Source organism: Notolabrus celidotus, chromosome 18, assembly GCF_009762535.1.
Source record: "Notolabrus celidotus isolate fNotCel1 chromosome 18, fNotCel1.pri, whole genome shotgun sequence".
Classification (NCBI taxonomy): Eukaryota; Metazoa; Chordata; class Actinopteri; order Labriformes; family Labridae; genus Notolabrus; species Notolabrus celidotus.
The window spans coordinates 22,437,033-22,449,587 of NC_048289.1; the positions used below are offsets into that span (position 1 = coordinate 22,437,033).

At 41.3% G+C, this 12,555-nt stretch overlaps 1 protein-coding gene across 1 annotated transcript in view; it reads left to right on the plus strand.

Annotated features, from left to right (window-relative positions):
* dock1 (dedicator of cytokinesis 1) overlaps window positions 1–12,555 on the plus strand; it is a 303,695-nt gene that overhangs the window by 72,221 nt on the left and 218,919 nt on the right. Inside the window, exon 19 of the mRNA XM_034707590.1 lies at window positions 9,690–9,787. Within this exon, the coding sequence (XP_034563481.1) occupies window positions 9,690–9,787 (98 nt within the window). The remainder of the gene's footprint in view (window positions 1–9,689; window positions 9,788–12,555) is intronic.

Below are 12,555 nucleotides of genomic sequence, written 5' to 3' on the forward strand. Positions count from 1 at the left end.
GTCCCCAGGGATATATCATCCCACGCCAAAGCTCCAGGAAAAGGTTTGAGTTCTTTTAATAAAGGAAGCAGAGTGGATCTGACTCTGGCTGTACTGGAGCCTCTCTGTTTTTATTAAAACCATGAAGTTCTTTAAAGCTCTGACCCAAACAGCTCTTTCACTCACTATGTCACTCAATCTATCCCTCTTAAACTCATTGTACAATTTCAATGAGTAAGGCTTTAGATATACCTGCTGTTTAATCTCGAGTTCGCATACACAACTGACTGTGTATGCGTACAAGTATTGTATACTTACTTGACTACGCACTTTGTGTCTTACTGGAGGATACCTCTAGAGGGCACACCAGAGAGCTCAGGCTGTATTCAACTACTGGATTTAAGGAATGTAAACCAGAGATAAGGAAGAAGTCACTGAGGTTGTCGGTGTTCTTGACCCAGCTCAGGCGACTGATGTCTGATGGACAGAACACACCGTAAGCACCGCCCCCCCAACTCAGTATTTACAACATTTTCCTCCGTAACAGTCCCAGACTTGTTACCATGTAATTCTGCAGGTTTCCACATTCACCAATACAATAGACAAGCATGTTTGTTGCCGTTCATTGGCATAGATCAATCAATCAATCAATCTTTATTTGTATAGCGCCAAATCACAACAAATGTTATCTCAGGACGTTTTTGCAAACATAGGAGGTCTAGACCACTCTATGTCAAATTATGAACAGAGACCCAACTTCAAGACATAGATGCATTGTACAGATTTGTAGAACAGCTGACTTGATCCATCAGCTTCTCTTTCAAGCTTTCCGCCATTGTTGTCCCTGCTGCTTGTCTGACTGTCACATCCCCTCTGCCTCCACACTACCTCTGCTTTTCATGTGAGAACATGTACAACCAATGCAACAAATCAAGACTGGTAGTTAACAGCAAGTATATCTCCAGCCTTATAATTAAATGTGTTGCCTAGGGCAGTTGTTCCCAAAGTGGGGTCCTGGGACCCCTGGGGGTCCGGGAACCATAGCGTGGGGGTCTGTGAAATAATTTGAATACATTTCTAATAAATTATAAAATTGTGCTGTGTCATTACAAAACAGCAACTACACCATTGTTATGATACCATTTAGTGGCTCGAAGGGATATGTGAGACTTGCTAGTGTTAATTTTCTTAAAGCGTTTAAGATCCATTACTTGAAAAGTATAAATGCTGTCATGTTGAGTCCACAAGGAATGCAATGACCCTCTGTTTTAAAGTATACAAGTGGTATTTACTTGATTCAAATTGAAGATCTGTTTATCACTATGGTACAGGTCTGAAGTATTTACATTGATACGTTCTACAATACAAATAGTTCCAAGGGCAACTAAAGTGCAAATGGTAGTAAGCATGTGCTTTAGTGATGGCAAGTTCGGCTCTTTTCAGAGAGCCGGCTCTTTTGACTCGGCTCCCAAAGAAGAGCCGGCTCTTTCTACTCCCGAACGGCTCTTAATTTAGGATCTTTTGTAGCCGTATATTTCACCTTAACTTTGAAAAAACTAATGGTTTGTGTTGAAAATCCTTTGACGTTATTAGGGTTAGAGTTAGGATTAGGGTCAGGGTTATGATTAGGGTTAGGATTAGGGTTAGGGTTATGATTAGGGTTAGGGTTTTGATTAGGGTTAGGTTTATGAATAGGGTTAGGGTTGTGATTAGAGTTAGGATTAGGATTAGGGTTAGGATTAGGGTTAGGGGTAGGTTTACGGTTAGGATTAGGGTTAGGATTAGGGTAAGGGTTAGCATTAGGGTTATGATTAGGGTTAGGATTAGGGTTAGGGTAAGGATTAGGGTCAGGGTTAGGATTAGAGTTAGGGTTAGGGTTAGGGTTAGGATTGGGGTTAGGGTTTAGGGTTAGGGTTAGGATTAGGGTTAGGGTTAGGATAAGGGTTAGGGTTAGGGTTAGGATTAGGGTTAGGGTTAGGATTAGGATTAGGGTTAGGGTTAGGATTAGGGTTATGATTAGGATTAGGGTTAGGTTTAAGCTTATGATAAGGGTTAGGGTTATTATTAGGGTTAGGGTTAAGATTAGGGTTAGGGTTAAGATTAGAGTTAGGGTTATGATCAGGGTTGGGGTTAAGATTAGGGTTATGGTTAGAGTTAGGGTTAGGGTTAGAGTTATGATTAGGGTTAGGGTTAGGATTAGGGTTAGGGTTAGGATTAGAGTTAGGGTTAGGGTTAGGGTTAGGATTAGGGTTAGGGTAAGGGTTAGGGTTTAGGGTTAGGGTTAGGATTAGGGTCATGGTTAGGGTTAGGATTAGAGTTAGGGTTAGGGTTAGGATTAGGGTTAGGGTTAGGGTTTAGGGTTAGGGTTAGGATTAGGGTTAAGGTTAGGGTTAGGGTTAGGATTAGGGTTAGGGTTAGGATTAGGGTTAGGGTTAGGGTTAGGGTTATGATTAGGGTTAGGGTTAGGGTTAGGGTTATGATTAGGATTATGATAAGGGTTATGATTAGGGTTAGGGTTAGGATTAGGGTTAGGATTAGGGTTATGATTAGGGTTAGGATTAGGGTTAGGGTTAGGATTAGGGTTAGGGTTAGGATTAGGGTTATGATTAGGGTTAGGGTTAGGGGGGTTAGGGTTAGGGTTAGGATTAGGGTTAGGATTAGGGTTAGGATTAGGGTTAGGGTTAGGGTTAGGATTAGGGTTAGGGTTAGGATTAGGGTTAGGGTTAGGGTTAGGATTAGGGTTAGGGTTAGGGTTAGGGTTAGGGTTAGGGTTAGGATTAGGATTAGGATTAGGGTTAGGGTTAGGATAAGGGTTAGGGTTAGGGTTAGGGTTTAGGGTTAGGGTTAGGGTTAGGATTAGGATTAGGATTAGGGTTAGGGTTAGGATAAGGGTTAGGGTTAGGGTTAGGGTTTAGGGTTAGGGTTAGGATTAGGATTAGGATTAGGGTTAGGATAAGGGTTAGGGTTAGGGTTAGGGTTAGGATTAGGGTTAGGATTAGGATTAGGATTAGGGTTAGGATTAGGGTTAGGGTTATGATCAGGGTTGGGGTTACGATTAGGGTTATGGTTAGAGTTAGGGTTAGGGTTAGGGTTAGAGTTAGGGTTAGAGTTAGGGTTAGGGTTAGGGTTAGGGTTAGGATTAGGGTTAGGGTAAGGGTTAGGGTTTAGGGTTAGGGTTAGGATTAGGGTTAGGATTAGGGTTATGATTAGGGTTAGGATTAGGGTTAGGATTAGGGTTAGGGTTAGGATTAGGGTTAGGATTAGGGTTATGATTAGGGTTAGGGTTAGGGTTTAGGATTAGGGTTAGGGTTAGGGTTAGGGTTAGGATTAGGGTTAGGATTAGGGTTAGGGTTAGGGTTAGGATTAGGGTTAGGATTAGGGTTATGGTTAGGGTTATGATTAGGGTTAGGGTTAGGGTTAGGGTTCGGGTTAGGATTAGGATTAGGGTTAGGGTTAGGATTAGGGTTAGGGTTAGGATTAGGGTTAGGGTTAGGATTAGGATTAGGGTTAAGGTTAGGGTTAGGATTAGGGTTAGGGTTAGGGTTAGGGTTAGGATTAGGGTTAGGGTTAGGGTTAGGATTAGGGTTAGGGTTAGGGTTAGAGTTAGGGTTAGGGTTAGGGTTAGGATAAGGGTTAGGGTTAGGGTTAGGATTAGGGTAAGGGTTTAGGGTTAGGGTTAGGATTAGGATTAGGGTTAGGGTTAGGGTTTAGGATTAGGGTTAGGGTTAGGATTAAGGACTAAGCCAACAGAACCAGAACCAAACTCAAGCAAACCGAACCAGAAGCGATCCAGACCCGAACCAGAACCGAACCAGAACCGTACCAGATTTGAACCCGAACCGTACCAGAACCGAACAAGAACCGAACCGTTCCAGAACCGAACCAGAACCGAACCAGAACCGAACCAGAACCGAACCGAACCGAACCGTACCAGAACCGAGCAAGAACAGGACCGAACCAGAACTGAACCAGAACCGAACCAGAACCGAACCAGAACCGTACCAGAACTGAACCCAAACCATAACAGAACCAAAACGTTCCGTACCAGAAACGAACCAGAACAGGACCGAACCAGAACTGAACCAGAACCGTAACAGAACCGAACAAGAACCGAACCGTACCAGAACCGAACCAGAACCGAACCAGAACCGAACTAGAACCGAACCAGAACTGAACCTGAACTGGACCATAACCGAACCAGAACTGAACCCGATCCGTACCATAACCGAACAAGAACCGAACCGTACCAGAACCGAACCAGAACCGAACCAGAACTTAACAAGAACCGAACTGAACCGTACCAGAACCGAACAAGAACAGGACCGAACCAGAACTGAAACAGAACCAAACCAGAACCGTACTAGAACTGAACCAGTACCGTACCGGAACCAAAACGTTCCGTACCAGAACCGAACCAGAACAGGACCGAACCAGAACCAAACCAGACCCGAACCAGAACCGTACCAGAACTGAACCTGAACCGTACCAGAGCCGAACAAGAACTGAACCGTACCAGAACCGAACCAGAGCCGAACAAGAACTGGACCAGAACCGAACCAGAACTGAACCCGAATTGTACCAGAACCGAACCAGAACCGAACTCAAGCAAACAGAACCAGAACCAGAACCAAACTCAAGCAAACAGAACCAGAACCAAACTCAAGCAAACAGAACCAGAACCAAACTCAAGCAAACAGAACCAGAACTAAGCTGCAGCTTTTGATTATGACACATAATTTACTTAATCCGTTACAATTTTCTCACCTGTAAGGGGTCCCTGGCTCCAAAAAGTTCTTTAACCCCTGGCCTAGGGATGTAAGGATCCGCTGAAGCCATGATTTGATTCGAATCACTGCTCACTGCTTTTTAGTCCCTTGCAAAAATACCTAAAAATGACCTTGTTAGAAAATTTCAGAACAATTATATAGAAATGGAAAGTGAACGATTCCCAAATGAAAGTATTAAATATTAAAACTAATAAGGTAAATCTCTTCAAATAAAAAAAAGTGCAGCTTATGTTCCTGGCTTGGAATTTACATGTTTTTTTAAGGAATATCAGGGAAAGCCAAAAAGCTGCCATACCTTCGACTTGCAACACAATGGTGCATCCTGAACTGCTAGGTCTTCACCTGCTGCCGCCATGTCTGTTATGCTCAACTCAGCGAGTGACGAGACAGCAGCACAAGAGACTTAATGATGTTGAACAAGCGGAGTGGAATGCAGATAGCGCCCTCTACTGTTTAAAAATAATATTGCAATACAATTTTTTTTTGAATCGATTTTAATCCACCCTTATTTGTACCGATTTTTTTACTGTCTTGTGATATACTCTTACATCCCTAGAGTCGCCTGAAATTTATCAAGAGAGAAATAAAAATGGTGGATAGTACCTGGGGTTCTTGAAAGTGCCACTTGAGTCACTTTATATGAAACTAGTAATCAACTGTAAAAATGTGAAATTGGCATTTGTCCTTGCTGATACTGAATATACCTCTGCTCCGTTAAATGGACAATACAGAGCCCCCCTTGGATACCAGTGCAAAACATCCCCTTGAAACATTATTTTTATAGTCTGTATTCTACTAACTGTGATAAGCAAGTCCAAGGTTCCTCTTCTATTTTTATTCTTTTATTTTTTTTTGTACATTGTTTTGAAGCTGTTCTCTCGGGGGGAAAAAATAATGTTTCAGTCAGGTTAGAAAGTCACTGGTCTTTGCTTATGGTGTTGAACAGACTGCTCCTAAAGGTGTGCACAGAGTGGATGCTTTCTTTCTTTTAAATGACATCACAAGAAGACTCAGGTGAATGGCAGCAGCTAAGAAGATGCCAAGAGACTCGACATCCGACTCACACCCATGAACTTTTGGGGACAACAGTTATTAACTTTTGTTGAGACCAACATATCAAAAAAACTGAACTGAAAACAAAACCTGTCCTTATTGCTCACGAGCAAGTAAGGCTAGACTGGCGTAGGAGGGCTTACCCAGCCTTGTGTTTCCAGTCCTGAGACATCCAGCCCGCTTCCTCTAATGCTCGGCTAGCTGGTGTCTTTATTTATATCTCTAGTTGATGCTGCAGTAGCTTGTAACAGTTGTTGTCATTTTTTTACGGCCTGGCTTAGTACGTCAAAGGTGCCCTTGACTAGACACAAGTAAAGCTAATTCTAGTGGCAGCTCAGCTAGCTTCAGCTCATCTGGTGGCAGCTCAGCTTGTTGCAGCTCAACATGAAGCCTCCCCTAAACAGCTCACCACCATCTGCTTGGTTACATTCCTTGCAGCCTCACTGGCTATCTCCAACACGTCTCCCCTGATGACTAACTCGCAGGCAAAAGAGAATGCCCCCTTTGCAACAGACTTCTTGTACCACACACATGACACCTCATCCCTGATCCCCACATCTGAGATGAAACGCTCTTTTTAATTAAGCTGGATATATGCATGCGGTCTCCCAGCACAGGGAGCTGGTGTGAAGTGGCTGCTGGCTCGTCCCAGGGTATTTGCTGTGTGCTTCTCTAAACGGAGGCTGCAGGAGAAGCAGAGATCTCATGACAGCCGAGCAGGGAGAGGAGCTGGCTGTGTGAAAGATGTATGAACATCCTGTTCCAACCTTGGCTGGAAGGAGAAAAATATTTAATAATAAAAAACGTGACGCAGCTGTTGCATCATGCTGGTGGAAAAAAAGCCTGCGTTTTTAAAATTCATAACCAAATACAAGGCTGTTGGTATTAAAGAAAAGCTATTAGGACCAGAAAAGCTTGTAGCAGGAAGGATGCACTGTAAACAGACATTTAAATGTTGATGTGAAGTCATTTTGCATTAGGAGGTGTGTTGGCAATGACAAAATTAAACCTTGATTATTCCCCAGCTTTCATTTATGCTTTAACATTTTCCTGCAAAATCAATTCACAGTATTCACTCAGTGGTTATTTTCCTTTAACCCTCCTGTTCTGTTGCGGGTCAAATTGACCCTTTTTAAAGTCTATTTTGGGTAATATGTGCTTCCAAACCAGCTAAATGCAGCATTCAAATCAGGGCAGCATGTGACAGAAGAGGTGTTGTGTTAATTTATCAAAATCACTTAATAGAAAAAAAAAAAAATTCAAATAAAATTATTGTTTTTATATTTAGGTCTTTCCAATGTACATTTTAAAAAGTTTTAACATTAATTTAAATGAAAAACGAGTGAGTTATCCTCATTGAACCATGATCTATGAGAATTAAAGAACACACAAAGGGACCAAATCTTGATTTAAATGGTTAGTAATGGAGTTAAAAATGAGATTTAAAAACAATGTGTATTGGGATTTTTTGGGTTTCTGACACTTTTGGATAATTGAATATGCCCCGGGTCAAACTGACCCAGGAACATTATTGCTGTTCCAGAGAAACACACATAACATGAGGGTAAAACACTAAGGATGGAAAGCTGAAATGATTTCTAAATGCAGGTCTTTGTAGATATAGATCAATTAAAATCACTGTATTCCAGGGTTGGTTTAGTGGTATAAACATAGGATACTTAACATTTCACACCATCTTGTTAAATCAGAAACTGAACTGAAAGATGACAATGAAATTCTAGAGGGAAATCAGGCCATATTTCAAAGTAAAACTCTGAATATAGTATCCTGTTCACTACAGCTTACGCAAGCAGTCAAGCGGTGTTGAAATCAGTGTTACCAACTTAGTGACTTTTTCGCTATATTTAGAAAGTTTTCAGACCCCTCTATCAACTCTTTTTCATAAAAGCGACTAGCAACAAATCTAGCGACTTTTTCTGGTGTTAAATGGAGACTTTTTGAGACTGACGTAAAAGCATACTTCGTTCTAACTCTTATCAACGAACAGCGGATGCTGCCGTGTGTCCCTCCTAGGCTGCATTCAGAGCAGGCGGTGTTCATCCCTCAGCATCCAGACTGCAAATCACGCATGTACGAAGACACCGCTGGTCTCTTTTTGGTCCATTTAGATTGTTAATGAAGATTGTATACAATAAATATGTAGAAAATGTTATGGTTGAAATATTTCACGTTTTACTTTCATTTGTTGTAGGCTCCTAAGTGTAGTTATCAACATATTGAGGGTGTTTTTAACCTCTTTTTGTCTCTCCCTCAACGTTACATGTCTCTCCTGCAGCGTCTATCACAATTAAATTATGCAAATTAAGTGATGATGTCATTTATCGACTTCTAGCGACTTTTAGGACAGCCAGTAGTCACGTGTAACAACAGGGACAAATTTACCTTTACCATATTCCAAAAGGTGGCCACACCAGGACACTCCCATATCATGTAGTCAAAAGTACCAGTTACACCTAGTGGACATAAAGTGCAATTTGGGTTGGCTTCAGTTTCATGCTGAAGAGTCTGCGAGGGGTCATATAAGTCCTGTGTGTGAAGTTAAAATGTATTAATTGATGGTTGGGACTTTGACTGGAGCACTGTTTGCCCACCTTCCAAACATTGCTCCAGTCAAAGTCAGGGCTGAGGTCAGGGACATCCGTCCGCTAAAGACTAACACCTGACAATGGGTCAGATATTATTTATTAAAAGCATTTCCTTGTGATGACTACCCAGACCATACTCCCCCACACACAGTCTCACACTCCCAAAAGCTGCGCACAGTGTGGCCTTTAGCAGCCTGGTCTGCCTGTTGATTTATTCCCATTTCATTCCGTTTGTCCCTCTGAGGCGCTTAACTGTCAATTTTTCTCTCCTAGGAGGGGGGATCCTTGGTACATTAGATGTCGTGATGTGACTGAACTATGATGGGCTGTCAGGTTTTAAAATAATAGGCATCAATCACACTGTCACCAGGCTTGATTGCCCTCGTACACAGCTGGTCTGACATGGCAAAATAGAGAGAGTGGCTTCAGGTTAGGCAACAGGAAGCCATGTTTACTTGAGGATGACTTCTTTTTCTTGGAAGGCTTGAATTCCAGGACCCTTCCTTGTGCTCTAACTTTTTTTGTGATTTGTGACTCCTTTTTAAATAGTTTAACTTTTTTTATGCCTGGATTTATTTTTGCTCCTCTGAAAGGTTTGACACTATTTAAATGGAAAGAAAAATAATCATGCATCAGTGACAGAGTTTTGTTATCTAAATGCTCAACACAAGATAACCCTGATACATCCCCTGGGATAGTTACCCCCCAGGTTGTATTTCTTAAGACTTGACAGATCTTCCTTTGACAGAGTCAGAATAACACATAAACATGTTTCACAGGCAGTTTGTTAAACTCATCTAGATCATAACTGTCAGTGAAACTAGCTTCTAAACTGACCGATGTCCACCTGGATAATATCCTTTAAAAGATGGTATTTTAGTCCTGAGGAAAGGTCTGAATGTTGTGCACACAGCCGCAGTAGCATGTATACAATGCCTTGATAAATAGACATGAGGGCATCATTAACTCCCAAATTTGATGATCTGAATGAGGGGTCCCTTGAGTGTAATTAATTGCATCCTGATTCATCATGCTGTTCCTCAATTTATTGTTCATGATTAAAGGGAGAGACCTCATAGAATGAATAATGCAGTAGCAGTGAGATATACAAGCTGAGGTGTTTTTGGGCATCTTAAAGAATAATTAAGCCCAAGTTTAATTTCTTCCTGCCTCTTAATCTCTCCACCCATTGTACTTGAACTTTTCAGTAGGGCAAACGTACAGGTATGCTTTGTGGTAATAATAATTAGTATTTCTTTTTCAGTTGACCTCCTGGGCCTGCTGAAGTGGCGCTCCAACACCAGCCTGCTGCAGCAGAACCTCTGTCAACTGATGAAGGTGGAGGGTGGTGAAGTGGTCAAGGTAAGAGCTTTATTATAACAAAACTCAGGTAATAAAGTGAGAGAAAAAAAATGTACCACCAGTTATTTTAAATATTTAAATTGGATTTTGCATTTATTTTACACACAGGCAAAAAACAACAGCAGGAAAATGATTTAATAAATAATAATAATTCATCATTTCATACTCATTAAAGTTGGGGTGTCAAATTGTGCATTTTTTAATCTGATAAATAGCTTAATTTCAATAGGTAATTGGGAGTCATCACATTTTTAACTGCACTTTAAATTCCATTATTTTGCATTTTAAAAATTTAGCAAACTTCCTGCTTCCTACGAAGAACGCTTTGCGTCTCGCCTCCAACGTAACTCCTCCTTTTTCACACTGTGTCTGATCTTATAGGTATGAGTTGTCACTGGGGCCCGTTCTTTTTTGGTATCCTGTTTGTCTTTGCTGATGCTCTCCCTGCCTTGGCTTTTCAAGTACGCACCAAGCGGCAACCTCCGGTCTCAAAATATGAAACCCATGCGGAAGTGTTATAAACTGCAATTCATCAAGAATCCACTTGAGGCTGGCTGCAGAAACACCGGAAACCACATAGACACCAATTCAAAAAAGACGATCTTTGCAGCAATAATAAACATGTTTACAGCCTGGTTCAAAAAACGTCTTGGCCCTAAGTAGCTAATCTCTCTATCGTCACACTCCACCTGGTTGAGTCCCGCATTTCCAATATGGCTGCCGCCGTCGATTTGCTTCAAAACAGCGCTCAGGAACAGATGGGTGACGTCACGGATACTACGTCCATGTACAGTCTATGCTACGCACATGAAAGAGGAGGGAGGTGTGCTCTCCCTGCCTGAGGCTTTGGCATTCCATGTATGCACATGGAAGGGCCAGGAGCACTTAGAACAGAGCCAAAAAGCACTAAATATTAATTATTTAATTTAAATAATAACTTTCTTTGAGAGAACAATTTTTAAGTCCATACCAACAATGTAAAGAAAGTCTTTCCAGCGTCTTGATTTGGGCAGCAGATGAATGCAATGAAGTCTTCCACAATGTTGACTGACCTGCAGTCAACTGCCGTTCTTTCGCTGTATATAACTTCTTTGATATAGTTTTACTCACAGGACAGTTGTGATTCGCACACTTCAAAACAGTGCTGTTAGTTTTTGTTATGCTGACATCAGTCTGACTAGCTTAGCTCGAAAGTTGTAGCTTGGACTCAAAGTACATTTTAATTCCAGCTGACACAAAGTGCATATTCCTTTTAACTCATCAACTGGGAGTTTTTTTAAAGTGAATATGCGTCTCAGAAGCACAGTAGTGTCATAATTTTAAATCATAGCGGCATCTGGAAGCAGGAAGATGCTGTGCTGGCTTAACTACAGTGTGCCAAAAGGGACAAAATAGCATGTTTTTGCATACTTTATTTAAGATGCAAAGAAAAACAATAAAATATAGATGACAGTAAGATTGAAGTTAAGACACACAAACACCCAGCAGCAGGATTTAACATTATTTTTAGTAATTAAATTTTTTTTTTGCTGATGATCTGGTTTTGATTTACAGGTCATGTAGAGTCATCAAATCTAATGTCAGTCTGTTTCATTACCTGCTAAAAACTTCTCACTGGAGCTTTAACTGGGGCAATCTTTTGATTTTTGTATCCTTGAAGAAGGGTTTCATTTTTTTTTTGGCAATGAGCAAAAAAAAAAGTCTTAACAGCTGGTGACATAAACAATGCAGTCAACATCTTAAGTGTTCTTGAAAGCCAAATGTTCTTGGCAGCAGTTTCACAAATGATTTCATTGCCTGTCAGAGGGAGAGCAGGTTGCTAGTTTCTTTTTTTTTAATGTCTACAGTGAGCAGCAACACACGCAGCGTACAGACGGGGGAGGAGATGACCTGCTGTCAGGAGCATTACGCCGGCCCTTTAAGTGCTCAGCATGGGGCAGATGAATAAATCACTCTCTGGGGAAAGTTTTGCATGCGCTTGCTGGAGTTCAGGTGGATTACAGGGTATATGAGAATGTCCTCAACCCTTGCAAGGTTTGATCAGGTCTGATAGATGTGTACGACACAGCTGGATCGGCTCATTAAAACACGGGGGGGTAGGGATTATTATCACTACAGCATTACCTTTAAAAGCGCTCTCATGCTGTTGATGTTTAATTAGGCAACATTTTCCTCTTTTCATTAAAAAAAAATCAATCATCAGGGTTTACATCGTCACAATGCTGTGTAATAGAAATTATGCACAAAAAGGTTTTCCTGCAATGTTTTTTAATATTTTCCGACTGAACAGGCTTCTCCTCCCACGTCTCTTCCTCGCCGTCTGCCCTGTCTCAGACTGAATTGTGCTTTAAACCCTGTATCTGGAAACAGTGTTTGTTTCTCGTCTCTACATGATGAATCTCATCCATCCTGAGATGACAGACCAAGCACAGTATATAGAACGATATCTCTGTTTCCGACACTTTTACATCTGTTTTCACGTTGCCTCAGAATTGGCTGGGTAAATGGAGCATGTTCTCCCAGAGAAGGAGAGTGTGTATGTAGTTAGAGTTTTCTTGATGTACTGCTGACAGGGAAATTATTGCTGTCTTCACAGGACTGTATAGGTCCTGTTACCAGCACTAAAGGGTGTGTAATGGGGAGTGCTGTCAGAGTAGGAGCTCACTTGTCAGTTAGTTAAACCATACAGGTTATGTGGGTTCAGATTGAACGTGTTCGCTATCATAATATTTGGGAAAATTGAATACCACAAGGAATTGAATACCCTT